The sequence below is a fragment of the Lepisma saccharinum genome, chromosome 29 (assembly GCF_977018435.1).
Source record: "Lepisma saccharinum chromosome 29, izLepSacc3.1, whole genome shotgun sequence".
Lineage (NCBI taxonomy): Eukaryota > Metazoa > Arthropoda > Insecta > Zygentoma > Lepismatidae > Lepisma > Lepisma saccharinum.
In genome coordinates, this window is record NC_139257.1 from 34,529,524 (window position 1) to 34,552,631 (window position 23,108).

A 23,108-nucleotide genomic window follows, 5' to 3' on the forward strand; every position below is an offset into this window, starting at 1 on the left:
CCCTGTAAAAAAAATCTCAAAGAAGCAATGTTAGCATTATGAGATTACACAAGACCATGTCCAAGGTACAACCTCATATTTGTTCACATGAATATGACATTGACACAAGGAGTCACAGTATAATGTACTCTGTGATTCAGAACATGATGGATTCAGATAAATATGTAAAATACCGTATTTACTCATGTATAATGTACACTTTTTTCCAAAATGTTTGCCCCAAAAAACTGTGGTGCATATTATGCACAGAATAATTCGGACAGCCAACATAAAACCAGGCATGTTTTCATTATGTTACTGCATATATAACAACAGGCGCAAATACAAATTACCAGGTTGGGTTTCTTTAGTAATAATTTTTAAAATGCACGTGTGAAATGGTTGTTTCCCATGATCAAGTAAAGCTGTGCCATTCTGTTGCAACCCTGTTGTAGTTTTCCTGCATATACTGCATAACTTGCAATTTGAAAACAGCAGTATAACTCATTCTCTTTCACATTTTGGTCTCACTTTGTTTCTACAGAACAGACGAGATTGTTACAAAAGTGAATATTTGGGATGCAAAGTGGAGAGGGGGGAGCATGGGTTGGTGACTCATTTTATGCACAAGAAGATATTCTCATCTTGATCCATATACCAACAGGTGACTCATTGTAGGTATGATGTCATTCCCTCTTGATCGGCATAGCAACAGCTTTACGACCTACAACTAAGAAAGCCATTTCTTCAACATGAATTGTACTACATTATATACGATATCACTTTTCCCCCTTAAAAACCAGGGTGTGCATTATCAGGATGGCTACTCAAGAACCTTAATAAAATTAAAATATAATTCCCGGTTTTCAAGGCAAACTTCCAAAAATTCAAGGGTACAAGATGTTTTCCCTGTTTCAACCTTACATATTACCACCTCTCACTACCCACACACAAATATATTAACAATATAAAGGGCATGTGTGATTCCAATTCAATTCAATTAAACGGTATATATACGTAATTTAAGGTGCAGAGTTTACATATGTCATTTCACATACTCACTCAAAATACATCTACAAACAAGTCACAAATGCTACGGGATATACTAATCTACGAAAAATTGTTAATTGTATAAAAATTTCACTCTAATTTACCTAATCAACTTCAAGATATCTTGCAATAATCTTCCGTCTGTCATAGATTGTTCTGCAAAGGACACTAACAAGGCAAACGGATTGACAGAATTCTGTTTTATTTTCCACGCAGCTTTCTTTTCTTTTCCTTCCTCGATAAAAATAAAAGCTAAACTGCCAAAGCCTTACCTCAGGGAATTAATAAATATGTATAAATTCAATGGGATTGGGATTAATAAAAGTTGCCATTTTTCACGTCTACGGAGAAAAATTCACACAGAATTCCTGGAATTCCCAGTGAGTAACCACCCTGATTATACACTAGTAAATACGGTAATCTCATCTTCCAGCAAGAAGCGACATCTGTCAAACAAAAATAAACAGGACACTTAGAACAAACAGAACTTGTAAATTATTTATATTTTCATACAAGTCTACAAAATAGTTTCTGTTGCACCAATAGCTGTCTACAAGCAAGCATTCCAGCTTTGTTGCAAGGTTTTTTACACAACCTTTACAATGACTAGCTTTCTTGACCCATAACAAATCATTTGAAGTTAACCAATTTCTAATCTCTGGCAAAAAAAGGCAACTTTTCTCGACAAAAATAGGACGATCTGTTGCAAAAAAGAGACGGTTGTTACCAATACATTTTCTGATACATAGATTTCTTCAATTTACGAGTTTCAATTGAAAGGAAACATTAATTGCACTGCCACATATGCAATCTTCGCAGCATGAACTGTGCAACTTGCACTCATTCTTCTTGCATCCTTTTTCCCTACCAGATTATTACTTGCAACTGCACGCACTACATTCAACTAGGAGCATTCATGTTCCAAAAAAACACTTCATATTATGCTTTTATCATGTTGGATTGATTCGATGTGCTGAAATGAAAATTAGGGTAATTATTTTCAACAGAATGTACATGCAACTGTAACATTTTTTAAAGTTCTAACTAACCCTTAAATGCAATGGTGAGGCCAGATATGACCCCAGGTGACAATAGTTCCACAATATCAACACACATACTTAAAAATTGTAACACTTCACTAGTTCAGGATATTTATATTAGGGATGGGGCAGATTAGTCGGTACTGTATCGGTACCAGCCGATATATGCATATTGGTTTATCAGTAAAATTACTGATAATTTTACAGATCCAATATATCTGTAAATAGTAAATAACTTCAATTTAGTGCTTTTAAAGTAAATATTGAAATTAAAAAATATTTTGCATTACTGTCAAAGCCTTGCCTCAGGGCATTAATACCACACATTTATTTACAAGGTCAATGAACCATTTGGGATTTTATATTGGATCAGTGGAATATCTGTTACCAGTATTGGCCAAAATTTCATATTTGATGTACCACATTTTATACACATCAGCCCATCCTTAATTTATATAGCAGGGTGCCTACTCTACGACTGTGATAAAATTCAAGTATAATTCCAAATTTTGAAGGTGAAATTTCCAAATATTCAAGGCTACAAACACATGTTTCTCTATATCAACCTTACATGTTACAACCGCTCACCATCCACACACACAAAAATAACAATATAAAGTGTCTGTGCGATTGCAATGTATCCAAACATTCTAATTCAATTGAATGTTACAGTGCAACCTCGATTTTACGTTTTTCAGGGGACCAAGCTAAAAGAACTTAAAATGCAGGAAAATGTAAAATCGATGAAAATTTTATAACAATTTGCTATGTTGGGACCATCAGGATTGAATGTATAATGCGGGAAAATCGGGGTTCCACTGTATATATTGAAGAGTGATACCGAGCGAAATCTGGAAAAGCTCTACTCATCCACACCTCCACACTGCTCAATGACAAAGCTGCATACCGTTTTAACCTCTCGATGAGGGGTCAGAGACATGAGATTGTAAGAAAGGTATAAAACATCCCGAACAAAGAAACACACTTTCAGTCTTGTATCAGAATTCATTGAGTGTAATAGGCACGGAGGAGTGACAGTTTTCAAGGCGGTGTATACTTAAGGCGCGAGACGTCTCGGTAAGTTGCACCTCGAACTCGGGACTTTAGAACAAGCTTCATCACGATCGGGTCACAGTAACTCTAACGATCCCCAAGTTAATCACCGAGTCACACTTCAATATATTTAATTTGAAGTGAGGAGTTTAAATTTGCCCATATCAGCCTAGAAATACATCTACAAACACAAGTCACAGATATTACGGGATACAGTAATCTACGAAAAATTGTTACTTGTATAACAATTTCAAATTGACCTAATCAACTTCAAGATATCTTGCAATAATCTTCCCCATGTCAGATAGATTGTTCTGCAAGGTACACTAACAAAGCACACAAATTGAGAGAATTCTGTTTTATTTTCCACGAAGCTTTCTTTTCCATCCTCGATAAAAGTAAAAGCTAAACTTTGAAAATCTTGCCTCAGGGCATTAATAAATACATATGTATAAATTCAATGGGATTTGGATTAATAAAAGTTGCAATTTTTCAAACAGAATTCACACATAATTCCTGGAATTCAAGGAATTCACAGTGAGTAGCCACTCTGTATAGGTATGTTTAAGATATAAATTTTGCATTGGAACTATACCGTATCAATCTACCAGAGTTTTGTTTTAACGTTTAGCAGACCTTCACGTGGTAGCAACTAGGGATGGCCAAACGGATCCGGATCCGAAAAATCCGGATCCAGATCCAAAAGTTACGGATCTGGATCTGGATCCGAGAGTTCCGGATCCGCAGATCCGGATCCGGGTCTGAAAGTTTCGGATCTGGATCTGGATCCGAGAGTTCCGGATCCGGGTCCGAAAGTTTCGGATCTGGATCCGTATCCGAAAATCCGGATCCGGATCCGAGAGTTTCGTATCTCAATCCCATTATAATATTACCACACCTTAGTCCTACAAGAATTTTTTTCAAGTGTTGTTCCTAAAATACTTTGCTACGCATCGGCTAACACACTCGTGCACAAATGTCCGAAGTGATTTTGTAAATGCCATTGAAACGAATATGTATTCATTCGAATGTATTGGAAATGAAAACACACATAAATGTGAGACATTCCATTCCAGGATGAAACCTTTAACACATATAACAAGATAGAAATGTTATACAAAAATTATACAATTGTTCTACAGTTACAGTTTTACAAATTAAAATAAAACATTATAATATATGCAGTGTTAAATAATTACAAAGTGTAAGACTAACAAGGGAGGTTATCTAATTGTCCCCCTCCGATTTCCATGAAACTTGGCAGTATAGTGGGGCCCAAAGGAAGAATTACGTGTTTTTTTGTTTCAGCTAAAAAACTGTTTTAGGGGGCAAAACCCCCTCAAATGTCAAGATGAGGACAAATTGAAGTGAGGATCTGACCCCTGTCTTTCCGATTTCCATGAAACTTGGCAGGTGTATAGTGGGGCCCAATGGAAGTAATACGTGTTTTTTTGTTTCAGATAAAAAACGGTTTTAGGGGGCAAAACCCCCTCAAATGTCAAGATGAGGACAAATTGAAGTGAGGATCTGACCCCTGTGTCCCTCCCATTTCCATAAAACTTGGCAGGTGTATAGTGGGGCCCAATGGAAGAAATAAGTGTTTTTTTGTGTTTTGTGTTTTGTTTGAGGGCAAAACCCCCTCAAATGTCAAGATGAGGACAAATTGAAGTGAGGATCGGACCCCTGTGTCCCCCTCCGATTTCCATGATACTTGGTAGGTGTGTGTATAAACGGGCCCAAATGAAGAAATACGTGTTTTTTTTGTTTCGGCTAAAAAACGATTTTACGGGGCAACCCCCCCTCAAATGTCAATATGAGGACAAATTTAAGTGGGCATTTGATTTGTGTGTCCCCCTCCTATTTCCATGAAACTTGGCAGGTGTATAGTGGGCCCCAAAGGAAGAAATACATGTTGTTTTTTTTTGTTTCAGCTAAAAAACGGTTTTACAGTGCGAAACCCACTGAATTGTCAAGATGAGGACAAATTGAAGTGGGGATCTGACCCCTGTGTCCCCCTCAGATTTCCATGAAACTTGGCAGGTGTGTGTATAAACGGGCCCAAATGAAGAAATACGTGTTTTTTTGTTTCGGAAAAAAATTTGTTCTAGGGGGCAACTTCCTCTCAAATGTCAAGATGACGACAAATTGAAGTGGGGATCTGACCCCTGAGTTCCCCTCCGATTTCCATGAAACGTGGGAGGTGTATAGAGGGGCCCGAGGGAAGAATTACGTGTTTTTTTGTTTGAGCTAAAAACTGTTTCAGGGGGCAAAATCCCCTCAAATGTCAAGATGAGGACAAATTGAAGTAAGGATCTGACCCCTGTATTCCCCTCCGATTTTCATGAAACTTCGCAGGTGTATAGAGGGGCCCAAAGGAAGAAATACGTGTTTTTTTGTTTCGGCTAAAATACTGTTTTAGGGGGCAAAACCCGCCTCAAATGTCAAGATTAGGACAAATTGCCGTGGGAATCATCTGACCCCTGTGTCCCCCTCCGATTCCCATGAAATTTGACAGGTGTATAGTAAGTAAGTGTATTAATTAATTACAAATCGCGCACGCGAGCACACACACTATATATATATATATGTGTGTATGTATATTATATATATATGTATATTAGCAGGTAACAATATGTTATAAGCACATTCTTACTTTCCCAAGAAGCGCATGTGGGATGGGATAACGGATCAGGATCCGAAAATTCCGGATCCGGATCCAAAAGTACCGGATCCGGATCTGAAAGTACCTGATCCGGATCTGAAAGTACCTGATCCGGATCTGAAAGTACCGGATCCGAAAGTTTTGGATCCGGATCCGAAAGTTCTGGATCCGGATCCGAAAGTTCTGGATCCGGATCCGGATCTGAAAATTCCGGATCCGCGGATCCGAATCCGAAAGTTCTGGATCCGGATCCGGATCTGAAAATTCAGGATCCGAAAAATTTTAGGATCCGGAAGCAACCGGATCCGGATTTCGGATCCGCCAGGATCCGGATCTGGCCTCCCCTAGTAGCAACATCATACCTTGAAAACTACAGATTATAATTCAGTTCTGTCTTTTTTGTTCATTTATGTACATACTAGCTGATTGCCCGGCGTTGCCTAGGAATTTATTTATCCCAATCTTCTATTAGACAGTAATATAATGGATTCTAACTATAGTGTAAAATGAAGTTGGAGTTGAACGGCATTGGGAGTGTCACTATTCATCTTAACGACCCCGAAAACTATGGACTCCACACTAATATCGGTCGTTTTCGATTATTTTTACGTGTCACCCGTTCCCACCACCAACCCCTTGGGGTGCCAGGGCTGTCTTACACCCCCCCCCCCCCCACAGTATTTCTTTTCAGATTGTAAGTTATATGTGTACAAAGTGTGGTCATCGTGAATGGCACAAATTAGCTTAGAGACTCCGAAAACTATGGATTCGACACTGATCTAGGTCATTTTTGACATTTTACTTTTCACCCCCTCCCAACCCCATCCCGATAGGTGATGAACTTGGAGTTGAATGGCATTGGGAGTGTCACTATTCATCTTAGCGACCCCGAAAACTATGGATTCCACACTAATATCGGTTGTTTTAGATTAATTTTACGTCACCCCCTTCCCACCCCTAGGGGTGCCAGGGGTGTCTTACCCACACAGTATTTCTTTCGAGATTGCAAGTGATACGTGTTCCAAGTTTGGTTGAAATCGCTAGCACCAGGCTTTCGAGAGTTATGACGGAACAAACACACACACACATCCATCCATTTTTACATATTAGATTATGGTATGACATACTGGAATTACAAAACAATACATGTATTGTCACTATGATTAACAAGCAAAAATTAAACATATGTCTGTTTTCCTTCTGAGTATTATGGAACAGATCTTGTAGAATGGGGCTTCTCTGTATTACAAGACAAAAATGAAAAAATTGGATATTATACAATTCAGAACTAACTGAAGCTTAAGGTATGCTTTTAACAGATTACTTACATTGTTTAGGTATCCTAAGAAAATCATTATCTTTTACTGTTACTTGATGTAAGACACCATGGAACAAATATTGTACCATTAATGATTTATCTTCGCCAACACATGGGTCATAGAAACCAGGCAACTGACTCTGAAAAAGGAAAATAACACTTACACCAAGAAAAACTCCAAAAAGGTTCACTCATCTAAACTCAATTTACGATATAATTACAGGCATGCATATTTAGTTTTTGATGAAAACATGAAATGTGAAATAACACTTTGTAATGCAATTTTTTCATGTTTCTGAAAGGTGTGAGGTGCATTTTCCTACCCTGTTTTCTGACGAAATAATGCGAAATAGACTCTTAAACACGAAATGTAGAGCCTATTTACCAACGCGACACTTTCAGAAGTCAAAATTATCCCGAGAGTTATGCAATTCACGGAAAATTGATTAATTCTGCTGCAAATATTTGAGAAGCGAAAATGGACCCCTTTACACAGGAATAAACTTAATATTCTGATAACAAGATAAATGTGTTATTAGAGGGGATATGTTTATTTTGTGTAGTAAATTAAATTCGGGATTATATTCATAATTTTAAAACCAAAATGTCATTTTATATATATCACTTTTTCACTGCTATAACAGCGAAATTTTACTTTATTTATCGCTTTTGAACCTGAAATTAACTCGGTTTTTGTACCGAAATTTTGCTTTTCTATTTAGCAAAAATATGTGCCTCTAGATATAATGTATCTTGTACTTACATTGCAGTGTTACCATTCTGTAAGAAAGCTTTCAATATTGTTACACATAGTGCCTCTCAGTGACTTTAAACTAACTAATTAGTCTATGGGTAATTAGGTTACAGTAACAGATTATTAACCTACTTTTCTCACCAATTAGAATAATTTGAAACCATTGGATATGGGATCTACGAGGGCCACTATTTATATTTTGAGCCTTGGCAACACTGATTGAAGTTGGGTGCGATTTGACGTTTGCACCGAATCGTCTGGCATTATTGACCATAACGTACTTCAAATGTTTTGTCAATAGCTTGATTTGTGTTGTTTATGTTGCCTTGGAGATTGCGCGACAACAATAAAATGGAATTAACTTGTGAACATTTTCGTGCGATGATTTTTTACAATTTTCGACATGGATTATCAAGACAAGAGTGCATCGATCAACTTACTTTCACATTTGGCGATGAAGCCCCATCCTTTGCCACTGTGAAATGCTGGTATCACAAATTTAATCGTGTCCGCCATTCGCTCACCAACGAGATTCGCGAAGGTCGTCCAAAATCAGTTGTTGTTCAAGAAAACATTGATGCTGTGCAAAACCTAATACTGCAAGATCGTCATGTGACATACTGTGAGATTGAGGCAACCATAGGCATTAGTTCCACCAGCATATATAAAATATTACATGATCATTTAGCTGTGAGAAAGGTATGTTCTTGTTGGATCCCACACAATTTGACAAAAACTCAAAAAGACGCTCGCGTCAATTGGTGCAAACGAATGCTCAATAAATACAATCGTGGTGCTTCAAAAGACGTATATAAGATTGTAACAGGTGACGAATCATGGATATATGCATATGAGCCGGAACGTAAACAGCAGTCGACTGTGTGGGTGTTTCAAGATGAACCCAATCCAACAAAAGTTGTTCGCGCTCGAAGCACATCGAAACAAATGGTCATGTGACAACTGTGCCTTTAGAGGAACATAGAACGGTCAACTCTGAATGGTACACAACAATTTGTTTGCCAGGGGTCTTCGGTCAAATACGGAAAACAAACAAACGCCGTCGGATCATTCTTCATCAAGACAATGCCAGCTGTCACACATCTCGTTTAACAACCGACTTTATGAACAGTCAAAAAATCGTTATGAGGATTAATGAACTATTCAAGAAACTTCAGGAGCCCAAAATGAGACTCCTAAATCTTGTATGAGGTTACAACCACCGAAATGAATATTCCTCGCCTCAGTATTGATAAAGATTTCGCGCAATAAGTAGCAAGTTGTGACTCCCAATGTCAAGGCGTGTTGTGAACAGAAACTTAATCTTCAAACATGTTACAAATCTATTCAATTTGCAATTTCTTAAAAAATAATATTCAGTCAATATAAACTAACTAACAATACTTCTAAAATTATGCTTTCACAAATAAGCCAGAAATCAAACTTTCGAACAATTATATATTCTTCACCATTTAACAAAATTATATTTGGAATGCATGGCCATGCCTACGAGTACATTTACATTGCCTTTTCTTTTATACAATGCTCTTACAAGTAAGTTACAAATGTACCAAGCGTTGACAATACTGATGGCAAGCTTAGGTGGCCATATTTGTAGATTTTAAAAGTTCTATCTTCTTATCAAATATGTTCTTTTCTTTGTAAAATATATTGTATGTTAGCAGAAAAGTCCAGCCTCCCTTACCTGGGGCTGGCTTTTAAAAAATATATATATCTGGTTTCTAAGATTTCTAAGTCTAAAGATCACTTCACCACTTCTGCTATGAAGATCCTTCGGTATAAAGTGATGTCACTGTTATTTCAACAACTAGTATTCCGTTTTTTGTCCATTATGAACTTTAATTTGGATTTGTTACAGACAAATATCCATTTTTTGGCCCCGACGCTTAACTTGTCGTCTTTTTGGAAGCCATTTTTCTATCCCAAGCCTCGAACCAGGTATCCTTCACTGTCAAGTTGTGATAAGGACACACAGACTATTGAATCACTACTTTTTTGTACAGCACGAATGTATCTTTTAATAGAAACTGCTGTAAACTTATTTTACAAGTTCAAATATGTAATAAAATTATGTTTCATACAATTTTAAGGCATTTTTGTATTATTTACTATCTCAATTTAATATATTTTGTATGTTTATTGTCCTTATATTATTGCGATATTTTCGATTTTACCACAAAGTGATTTAGCAACACTGCAAAATAGCCATGAACTAAGATAAATCACTATTAAGCATTTTTCTTTGACAAATTTCATCAAAATGTTAAATTAACTTAAAATTGTGCCCTTTTTATTGCAAATGTATGGAAAACCTTGTGAAACAAATGTGAGTACTAATTAGCAAAGAAATATTAACAAATACAAGAATTACTGCTACAAAATTTTCCGTTCTTTGCAATGCTTACAATGGAGCATGAAAATAAATAAAATATGTGACCATATTTTAATTTTGAATAACTTTTAAAATATATCTCCGAAAATGATGACATTTCGTAATCTGTGGTAATTTATTATGGGGAATGCAATGAAATAAAAGCCCCCACTAAAAAATGAAGATTTAAATTTCCAATCTTAGCATATTTAATGACCATATAACAGTGCATCTGAATGGACTCGTTATATTTGGCGCACAACAGGGCGAACCCACGCAAAAATTAAGTTTAAGACTAACTAATTTACTTATACATTTAAAGAAAATGTTGTGTATACTAAACATGTATTAGCAATGAATTTAAGCTTGACGAAATAAAATAATAATTCGTGAACAATTTTATGATCACATCCTAAAGAGTTAACATTTTATATATAATGTGTGTGTCTTGAATAGAAAATTGTTTGACCATTATCATTTGTAGTGTGCTGTAGCACATATTAAAATAAACATTAATCTGACTTACATATCATTATCCAAAATAATAAGAACATTCAGTCATGTATCAAATTTCAACAATCAAAATAATATGAATATGCAAATGCCATTTTGGTTTCCAATACACATGGATGATAGTTAGTGAACAAAGTATCCTACAAGTACATACAATGAATACCAAATCAAATAAATATTAATATTTTTTAATATATGACAGGCAACACAATTATATTGAGTGCCAAAAATTATTTTGAAAAATATGTGTGAACCCCTATAAAGTTGCATATGTATGTAAACAACATTAGAGTTCTAATGTGTAACACTATTTGTATCAACTGATGAAATCTAATTATGGCTATAATACCATCTTATTCATGAATCATAAATTATATTAATACCATAAGTTAAAAATTTCAACATGTTATCATCTAAAGAACAAATAAGATCATATAATAAAAAACAACACTTTTTAAGCTAAAAATATGAATAAAGTTTGTGCACTCATACAAGGCAACTAGTTTATGTATAATAAAGTTATTACATAACCATAAATATAAAAATGTTACTATCGTAACCAACAATAAATTATGTTACTTATCAATCCAGTAATGTGTGTATTAACACTTAACATTATTTCATGGAACCTGTTGCAAATTACAAACATCTGCAATATTGCATCAGTCAATCCACTCAGGATATATTATCCGTTGAGTGTCTTATTAAATAATTTGTCTTAACACACAAGAGTATGTTTGTAAAACATATGTGATTTTGAAAAATGTGTTATTTGAATTTAAGTCCAAAGTCATTTATAATCATATTATTTAATATCATTCTTAGGAATGTCCTATGATTATTAAACGTGAAATTAAATTGCCATAAATGAGTAAGTTAAATGAAACGGCAATAATCACTACACCAATCAGTATGCTGTCTTTACATAATATATGATAATGTGCCATGTTTAACATGTATACACATACATATTTACACATCAATAATGATAATATGTCACATCTCAACCTGACCAGTCATATTAGATTTTTCTCATAGCTTGTCATATCATTAAAACTATATTCAAAATTCAAGAATAATGTCAGTTTGTAAGGAAACTAATCAACATTGGCATAATCTCGGAAATAAAGTCATTGACTTTCATGTTAATTAAACCATGAAATGCTTTTTTGTTGTGTTAGTTCCGCAAAGACATAGCTTATCTCAAAAATTTATTTCTTGGTACCTGCTTGTTAAAAATGTACCTAAAAACAATTGATGTAAGTTAACATGCGATTAACCATCACGGAGGTGCTTTAACAGTATGTTAACTTAAATTCGTATTTTACCTCGTTTAACTGGGTAATGTTTCTTTAATCCAGTAACATGTTAGTTTAATCAATATGTAATTCTTGCTAACTCTTGAGCATTGAATTCATAACAATTATTGTCATAGGTGAATAGCAGAATAAAATATTCCTTACTATCAACTTACGTTTATCATTATGACCTAAAATTGAAATTATACCATTTTTTGACTTGTGCATCATAAATTTAACACATAATACTTATATATAAAGGTTCCTTGACTTTATAGTGTCACGGCAGGAACTATCTCTGCCCTTGGTGAACACATCTTAAAAGTCTTCATGCAACTTTGGCATGTCCTAGGAAAAAACTATACGAGTGACAAGCTTGGATCAACACTTGGATCGCTGTGCTTTTTGTCAACTACATATATATTGGAGTGTATGATTCTCATCATGGAATCACAGTACACTAAAATGCTACACAAGCAATAATAATAATTTTATTGTTACCATTGTCAACTGTACCCACACATATTTTGTGTCAAATAATTGCTCCTGCAGATATGTGCGTTGGGATTTCTTTTTTAACTGCAGTGCAGACTGGATTTACAATGTACCCATTGGGATTTTAGTTTACCATGCAATGCATACTTAAAAATACAATGTACACATAGGGATTTTAGTTTAACGTGCAATGCATGCTTAAAAAATATATTATGTATCCTCACACACTTGTTACCAGTATTCATCACCAGCAAATATGTGCTTTGGGACTACTATTCAGCCAGTACACTTTACGAACAAGTAACATTCTGGTTATACTTGGTATAACATGTTATGTTCAGTTATTGTATTAGAGTCATATTAGGTGCATAGACTACTAACATTCAACATGTCAGAGCTATAAGTCACTTCCAGTAAACATGAATTAAATTTCTTCAAGTGCTTGTTTATGAATTGAGAAAGGAAAATTGTAAACAAAGAAAATAATAAATTTTTTTGCATGAAAATGAATTTCTACAGAAAGATCAACATTAATTTTCTTGACCTTAGGAAGAAGAAAAAACTTTTCTTTACCCTAATCCATCGTGTATATGGTGTAGGTCCATACGCACAAAATATTATCAAATATTCTAAAATAAACTAAATTGAAGAATGACTGTTCTGTGGTCATCTAGAACATCAGTTTAGAATAAACTCATCCAATTATCTTTATAGTATGGATGTATGTGAAAATGAATTATGAATTAAAATATATTTTAAGTTAAGAAGAAGAAAAGTACTGCGGTCTAATATACCTCCCTAGACCGACAGTCTAGTAGAAACTCCCATCCACCACCCTTATTGCATGCTTCATATTTTCACCGCATATACATATGATATTTCGACTGATGGACTATCTTCCATGTTTTCTACACATTGAGTTAGAAAGTACTCTACTTCATCAACATGTGTGCTTGTGACACTGCGTAATTGTCGCAACCACAGTATCTTACGTTCCTTGGAACATTTCCATAATTTCACATGTTCTATTGCCACATTATCTACAATATTACCTCTACTACAACATAAAAGAGTGAGGCGCGAATGATTTATGTTATCAAGGCACAAATAAGGCCCTTCAAACAGGAAACAATACTTTTTTATGGGATTGTCATCAATCTCCCTTTGTCTGTTTTTGATAAAAACCAGACTCCCGGTTATAACAGGTACTTTATTTTCTTCTCTTACATTTAATTTATCTAACTTCTTTGATCTAGCATTACCACTCTTTATCTCAGCCATAACCAATTTTTCATTCCACGTGTCTTTTCTATCAACAGTGAAAATCTTTGTACCTAAGTGAAGGCTTGGTTCTATATTCAATCTCAATTCGATTGGGGCAAAACCAGTATGAGTCGAGATGGTGGTGTTTAACCAAAACAAGGCTGTGTTAATCTTTTCAGGCCATCGAGTATGGTTTTCAATACATAAGATCCTCATCAATCTGTTTAGTTCCGAGTGATACCTCTCCACCATATTGGATGAAGGGTGATATGGAGGTGTGAACATAAGTGTAATGCCATAGTCTTTCATACATGTATTGAACAAGTGAGATTTAAATTGAGGACCATTATCAGAAATAATTTTATGTGGTATTCCCAGATGCACAAAGTAAATTTCACATAGCTTTCTTACTACAGTACTAGCATTGCTATTCACAATTGGATACGCAACCAAATATCTGGAGGCCGCGTCTAAAATTGTAAATAGAAATCTTTCACGCTTGGGACCCATAGTAAATGGACCTTGTAAATCTATGAACAGCACCTTACCGGGTGAACTCGTATAATGCACTTTAGCTAAATGTTTGGCTGGGTGCTTATTGGGTTTGGATCGAACACAAACCTCACAATCAGCAACGTACTGTTGTATGTCCTTTTTCATTCCTTTCCAGAAACAATGTGAATAAATTTGTGAAAGTGTGCGATGTGCACCAAAGTGTCCCCCTTGATCATGGAATTTTATTAAAGTGGAACCCACTAGACTTATTGGAATGCATATCCTTATTATATTAGCATTGTGAAAATCTCGGATATACAACACATTTTCCTTTAGGACATATTGTTTGCTCCAAGTTCTACTTCTAGAGTTATCTGAAACCAATGGGTTCAACAGAAATTGCCTGATTTGATTTAAATCACTATCCGCTTCTTGAGCTTGAATAAGACTTTCCACATTTATTAAAGGTTCTAACACATCTTTTAGCATCACACTATTAATATGGTATACCAGGTCTGTTTGTTGAGGAAAGGTTCTACTTAACACGTCCGCGATGATGTTATCTGATCCTTTGCAATATTGCACATCGAATGAGTATTGCTGCAATTGGATAAACCATCGTGTCAGTCTTGCATTCCACGTGTGTGCCGTTTCCAGCCATGTTAGTGCTTTATGGTCAGTGATGACTACAAAATGCCTACCTTTTAATAATGAACTAAATTTATCTATTGTATATAAGATTGCTAACACTTCTAATTCTGTTGAAGTGTAAGACTTCTCAAATTTTCTTATCAATCTGCTCACAAAACCGAGTGGCTTAAATTCATCATCTATAGTTTGATAACAGTAACCTGCCACACCAATTAATGATGCATCTGTTTGCACATAAAATGTGTGAGAAAAATCGGGAAATGCCAATAACACATGTTCACAAATTTTGTCTTTCATGGTCTTGAGAGCTATTGATGCTTGATCGGTCCACTGCCATTTAGATTTTTCCTTTAGCAAATGGTACAAAGGCTGAGCAATGAGTGCATAATTTTGAATATATTTGCTTATCCAGTTGAAGCAGCCGAGAATTCTTTGTAGTTGTTTCAAGGTTGATGGTTCTGGCAAGTCCAATAAAGATTGTATATATATAGGATCCTTCATGTAACCTCTGGAAGTGATTACATGCCCTAAAAATTTAATCTCGGATTTACAAAATTTACACTTTTCCAACTTCAACGTCATTCCTGCATTCTTAAGCTTTTCCAATACAGCTCTAACATGTACAACATGAGAGTTAAAGTTTTTCGATTTGATGATAACGTCATCCACATACACAACTACAAATTCTCTACAATCGGCTAATACACGATTGAGAGCATCTACAAACACAGCGGTACCATTGACAGAACCGAACACAACTCTCTTGAAATGATATAGAATACCCTCAAACTTAAAGGCGGTATATTTACGGCTATCTACATGTAGTAAAATTTGCCAAAAGGCGTTCCCAAGATCTAGGCTCGTGAAATATTTGCATTGTTGAAATTCTACTAACAACTCTTGTATCTTCACGGGATGTATTTGCATTAATTTGACGTGTGAGTTGACTCGTTTCAAGTCAACACAAAGACGTATGTCCCCGTTGGGTTTCGGAACTACTAAAAGGGGTGAAAGATATTCAGAATTTGAAAGTTCTATCACGTCCCATTCTAGCATCGTGTTTATTTGCTCACGGACTTTTTCCCTGTAAGCATAAGGTATTGGATAATTTCTTCCGACAATTGGTTCGTCGGTATCCAAATGCATTTTATGAATATACCCTTCGCACAATCCAGGTTTGTTTGAGAATACACTGTCATATTCATTCAAAAGATCAAAGAGTAAAATCTTTTGACTATCAGTTAAAGTGTCAGCATTGTCCAAAAGATCGTTAAATTTGTTTACATGCTCAATTTTGGTAATGTTAGAATTTTCATCATTATGCACTAGTGCGCAATTATAATACTGGTTATCATCATCTCCTGCACCAATTGGAATAAAACGAGCTAGGATTTGCCCTTGAGGTGTCTTGCACATAAGAGCTTTGTTCATAAAATCCAAAGAACTCTGCATAGCGTAAAGAATGTCTAAGCCCAATATTATACTGGTTTGTAAATTTTGGACTACAAGAAATTGAACATACAAATCTACTGTAACTATGTTTATATTTAGTTTAACTATGCCTAGTACCTTTGATTTGGTGTAACCTGCAAAATCTACCAATCTGATGTTTGAAGCTGGAAGTAGCCTAGGCTTACTGACTAACACACTAATATCTTTCCATACTTTCTCCGAAAGTAGGCTCATTTCCGCGCCACTATCACACAAGGCCACGTAAGGTCGGTTAAGAATTTTTACTTCAATTTTTGCAGTGCTAGGTTTCTTAAAAGAGGAATTTAATGGTATCCGGATTTTTTGCTCATCACCATAACTTTCATATTGAAATTCTTGGTCCCAGTCGCCTACACTAACTGTACATATTGTAGGATTCACGAGAGTACCTTTGTCACCTACATTCGAGCAAAGGCCACTATCTAGTTTTCCTGAAAATTAGAAATAATTTCATCACCTCGATTAAAATGTACATTATTATCAGCGTTCACCTTGCTAGTGCTAACGGAATGTACAGTGGCTTCAACTGTACTTCTGTTGGCATTGTGAACAATGTTGTCATGCCTAAATTTACATACCGACATGCTGGCTAAAAACTGAATAACTTTATTCATCCCTGCATTGTTCCAATGAACCATATCCAATCTATTGTGTGCTGGATCACCAAAGAATTTTACATAGAGACTTTCATCTACCCTACCATTATCCTGAAAAAATAGAGGTGCAATATTATAAACTTTGACAGTATCATCATTATGTAATGTCATTAAATAAGTATTAAATCTGTCCCAAGTTTTCCATATTGGTTCATCTTCCGATGCCACAAACCTTGCTATTGGAGGCAAAGTGAGAATGATTATTTTCCTAGTCTTAGTTTTTAGTAAATTAAGAAGCCTTGTAAAAGATCCCATCATCTGTTCTAGTGATCTCCTTCTTAGCAAATCATTTGTGCCAATTAACAAAATAAGCTTATCATTTACTTTGGCTCCACCTTCAACACGTTGGCGAAGATTGTCAATCATTTGTCCAGAAACACATAAACCTATGTATCTGGAACCTCCAGTCTCTTTAGAATATCTACAGCCTAGTATATTTTGAGCTAACCTAAGGAGTAAACTGTCTCCTACTAATTGGGCATCATCTAACATTGGAACTAGGTTTCTAAAGCCACCATTGTTAAAATGAGTATCACTCCTATATTTACTATTATACTCTGTATTCAATTGAGGAGGATTTGCAACACCACTGCTTCTGTCACCTCCATTGACACAAGCAGTTAAGCGTTTTCCTGCTGTGAATACGCCTTACTACTAGGATTGACTCGCCTAAAGTTACGTGTAAATGTCCTAGCATTATTAACAGGCATACTAAAATTTCTTTTATCTTTACCAGTTGCAACATTCTGTTTAGTTAGACAGTTAGATTCTTCACTGTTATCACATTTGCTACTAACTGAAACAGTAGCAACTCGTGCCTTAAAATTTCGGTTTTTTGCATCAAAGTTGTTTTCACTAGTTATTGGAGGATTAACCTTCAAGGATTCAAAATTTTCTATTACAAGCAAAATTTGTTGCAAGGAACTGATGATGTTAATTACGATATGTTCTCGTATCTTGTGTGGTAAAAGTGTGGCAATTTGTGCTATCAGATGTGCCTCCTCTGCATGAGGCTGTACTGATTTCAATGTTTTGTAGTTTTTATTTACATATTGTAGCAAATTACCATGTGTTACATTTGAATAAGGGCTACTGAGAACCTTGGACAACTTTACTGTCTTCCACCTATCGTTCTCGTAGTGAGACAAGAATGCTCTTTTAAATTCTGAGTATGTAGTTAAAGTGGTTTTATTTTGCACATACCAACTACGCGCGCAATCGTTCAAAAGTTTTGGCAAATAACGCATGTACTCAGATTCCCTTATATTATATAAATCTAGATTTTCTTCAACCTTTTCCATGAACTCAGATGGTGCAACATCTGTTGATATTCCATCGAAGTGAGGGAAATGACGTAGTTCTTGAGGCTTGATAAAAGCACGTCTAATGGTATCATTTACTACTAATGAATGGTCAACTTCAGTATGTGTAACGCCACATATAGGCTCGGAACACACTCTTATTTCATTTACTTCTTTATTGGTATCATTAAGTGCATCACTATTCTGTTTACGACGCTTATACTTCCTATGATCTAACCTGTGTCTACTATAAGGCATACTGTTTGAATGTTTAACACCAACACCATCCGAATCAACAAGTCCGGAGGCTTCGGAATCAGAGTTTACAACAACTTCTGGTTTGTTTTTTATGTTCCTTGAAGGACTGACATGAATACTACCAAAAGATGAGTCAGTATTCACTGCTTTATCTTCAAACTGAGGAACATGCAAAGATTTGTTCATAATATGCGAAGTCATAGGTATTTCACTACTAACAATATTCCTATCGTGCATTAAACTTAACTTAGAATGTTTACATAAGGGTGACGGAATATCCTCTACCACAGACAAAATTCCTGTTTTTATTTTTGATAACGCCTCATTAATCGTAGTCTCTAATGAAGATTTATTTACTTCGGACAACTCTTGCTTTACGGGCGAGACAAAGGTGTCATTTCTGGTTTCAACCTCTTTAGAGTGCCTTTCATCTGTGTCTACACTACCTACACCTTGCATAACATTCAGATAAGGATGAACATCATTGAGATAAACACCCTCAATGTTTATTTCATAACGTGTTGGTGAGCATTGAACTCCTTGTGACCGTACACTTACATCTAGCATAACTAAATCATCACTATTCCTACCTTTCATTCTTGACCATTCCGTTTTCAACTGATCAATTGCTAAAGTACATTGCCTAGTAGCAGAAATGCATTCATCCAATTGAGCATCAAAATGCTTTGTAAAGCTACCCATCCTTTCATCAACCTCATCACGTAACTTACAAACCCTACTTTCTAATTCATCATCCATTCTCTTTTCAAGATCACCAAAATCATGCTCTACTTTCTCTGTGCGTAACATGCACTCATTTCTGAATTGAACTATGTCAACCTTCAAAGACTTTATGTCATTTGAATGAGCTGTGTTAGAAGCATTTATTTGCTCCTGCATTTTGGCTATGCTCACACATTGAGATGCCAAAGTTTCAGTGTGTTCCCTTAATTTGGAATCTACGTCACTGTGCATATTCTTGACCATACTTGCGAGGTCAGCCAATGTGATTTCCTTTTCCATCATCATATACTTTATGTTAAACCAGAAATCTCACAAGTGACAAAAATAATATGTTAAGTGAATGTGCACAACTTACCTGACATTAGCAGCACAACTGAGTCCTCATAATCTAGTATGAGGATTAATGAACTATTCAAGAAACTTCAGGAGCCCAAAATGAGACTCCTAAATCTTGTATGAGGTTACAACCACCGAAATGAATATTCCTCGCCTCAGTATTGATAAAGATTTCGCGCAATAAGTAGCAAGTTGTGACTCCCAATGTCAAGGCGTGTTGTGAACAGAAACTTAATCTTCAAACATGTTACAAATCTATTCAATTTGCAATTTCTTAAAAAATAATATTCAGTCAATATAAACTAACTAACAATACTTCTAAAATTATGCTTTCACAAATAAGCCAGAAATCAAACTTTCGAACAATTATATATTCTTCACCATTTAACAAAATTATATTTGGAATGCATGGCCATGCCTACGAGTACATTTACATTGCCTTTTCTTTTATACAATGCTCTTACAAGTAAGTTACAAATGTACCAAGCGTTGACAATACTGATGGCAAGCTTAGGTGGCCATATTTGTAGATTTTAAAAGTTCTATCTTCTTATCAAATATGTTCTTTTCTTTGTAAAATATATTGTATGTTAGCAGAAAAGTCCAGCCTCCCTTACCTGGGGCTGGCTTTTAAAAAATATATATATCTGGTTTCTAAGATTTCTAAGTCTAAAGATCACTTCACCACTTCTGCTATGAAGATCCTTCGGTATAAAGTGATGTCACTGTTATTTCAACAACTAGTATTCCGTTTTTTGTCCATTATGAACTTTAATTTGGATTTGTTACAGACAAATATCCATTTTTTGGCCCCGACGCTTAACTTGTCGTCTTTTTGGAAGCCATTTTTCTATCCCAAGCCTCGAACCAGGTATCCTTCACTGTCAAGTTGTGATAAGGACACACAGACTATTGAATCACTACTTTTTTGTACAGCACGAATGTATCTTTTAATAGAAACTGCTGTAAACTTATTTTACAAGTTCAAATATGTAATAAAATTATGTTTCATACAATTTTAAGGCATTTTTGTATTATTTACTATCTCAATTTAATATATTTTGTATGTTTATTGTCCTTATATTATTGCGATATTTTCGATTTTACCACAAAGTGATTTAGCAACACTGCAAAATAGCCATGAACTAAGATAAATCACTATTAAGCATTTTTCTTTGACAAATTTCATCAAAATGTTAAATTAACTTAAAATTGTGCCCTTTTTATTGCAAATGTATGGAAAACCTTGTGAAACAAATGTGAGTACTAATTAGCAAAGAAATATTAACAAATACAAGAATTACTGCTACAAAATTTTCCGTTCTTTGCAATGCTTACAATGGAGCATGAAAATAAATAAAATATGTGACCATATTTTAATTTTGAATAACTTTTAAAATATATCTCCGAAAATGATGACATTTCGTAATCTGTGGTAATTTATTATGGGGAATGCAATGAAATAAAAGCCCCCACTAAAAAATGAAGATTTAAATTTCCAATCTTAGCATATTTAATGACCATATAACAGTGCATCTGAATGGACTCGTTATATCGTATTGATGGGTCATCCGCCGTACAGTCCTGATTTGGCATCCAATGACTTCTTCTTGTTCCCGAATGTCAAGAATAAATTGCGTGGACAACGATTTTCGTCGGCGGAAGACGCCGTTGATGCGTTCAAAAACCATATTATGGAGGTGTCTCAAGAAGATTGGAAAAACTGCTTTGACAAATGGTTCGAACGAATGCAAAAGTGTATTGATCATAAAGGAGAATACTTCGAAAAACAATAAAGCAGTTTTCAATGCCAAATTCCTGTTTTTTCATTGTTAGGCTCAAAATATAAATAGTGACCCTCGTATATGTGCACTCTTTATTTAGTTTCCTTTGTACATTGAATCTTCGTGATTAGCCAAAAGTAGCAGAAAAGTGAAATAAAATAAACCAAATCAATCGAAACCTTTGTACATTCTTTACAGATCATTCTGGGCATTAATTTGCGATGCTCTAATTAATTATCTACAAAACTAAACAGGTTTGTGCATATGCTGATGACATAGTTCTAATACACAACATGTGAATAGCCTAAAAGAAAGTAGTATGAATTTGATTCAAGAAGGATAGAAAATGGGTTTGTAAATTAATGCAAATAAAACAAAATATCTGAAAATGACAAGAAAAGGAAGAAATCGTATACAAGATCTAAAAATTGAAAACTATAACTTTGAAGGAGTTAAATGTTTTGTTTATCTTGTATCAACAGTTACCGTATTTACGCCTGCAAAATGCGCACCATGGTTTTTGATGGGATAAAAGTGACAAACAATTATATCTCACAGTACAATTCAGGTTCAAGAAATGGCTTTCTTGTAGGTCGTAAAGCTGTTGCTATGCCAATCAAGAGTGAATGACTTCATACCTATTCAATGAGTCACCTCTTGCTATGTGGACCAAGAGGAGAATATCCTCTTGTGTAAACACTAAGTCACCAACCCATGCCACCTCCCCCTCCACTGTGTTTAGCATCCCAAAGCTTTCACACTTTAACCACCTTATTTATTCTGTAATAGTAGAAAGCAAGATCAAAATTATGTTATGGATTTGCAGTACTCAGGAAGTTATTTTCTCGCCCAACAAATACCGCTGATACGCATCCCATGTGATGGGAGGTGCATGCTTGAATTCCACCAGAATGGCACTGATTTTGTTGGTCACAGAACATTACATTGCAAAGTGAAAAATCGTGGGAAATGGCCTTCAAACTTTTATACATGGTCCTTGCTCATTCCTACTTTACTTTTCTAAAAAAAAAAAAAATCAAAATATGTACTTTTTCTGTGATTAACGTAACAATTATACGAGGAATATTCATGACCCTCAAAATAGCAGTTAGCAGCACAAGATTTCTTCCATTAAGGCATTTACACACTCCATATACATAATATTATTTGGCCAGTAATACATTTTAATAATTGTTTTCTTTTTCCTTTTCTTTTCTTTTATCCGAAGTACTATAAACATCAGAACATTCCTTCATTTTGCGATGAGTTTATATCAACCGCATTTCACATAAGTCTTGCTATCTTGAATGGAATACTGTTGCTATATTCAGAAACTGCAGCATTTAAGCTTTACAATGATATACAGTAAAACCTGTCTATCCCGGAACATGATGGTTCCGAGCAAAATTTTCCGTCTTAACAGTTTTCCTTCTTATACTGGGTTGACTTTAAATACAGTATAGAGTGCTGCAGGAAATAATGGAAAGACAGATTTACATTTCGCATTACTTATAATGTAGTAGGGATGGGACCGATTAATCGGTACTCTATCGGTATCGGCCGATATAGGCATATCGG

The 23,108-nt window shown here is 35.1% G+C and overlaps 1 protein-coding gene across 1 annotated transcript in view; it reads right to left on the reverse strand.

Moving 5' to 3' along the window:
- Positions 1-1,515: 1,515 nt before the first annotated feature.
- LOC145981549 (dnaJ homolog subfamily C member 11) overlaps positions 1,516-23,108 on the reverse strand; it is a 47,680-nt gene continuing 26,087 nt past the window's right edge. Inside the window, exons 10-11 of the mRNA XM_083114862.1 lie at positions 7,113-7,242; positions 1,516-2,002 (exon numbers count right to left, since the gene is read on the reverse strand). Of these exons, the coding sequence (XP_082970988.1) occupies positions 1,980-2,002; positions 7,113-7,242 (153 nt within the window). The 3' untranslated portion in view covers positions 1,516-1,979. The remainder of the gene's footprint in view (positions 2,003-7,112; positions 7,243-23,108) is intronic.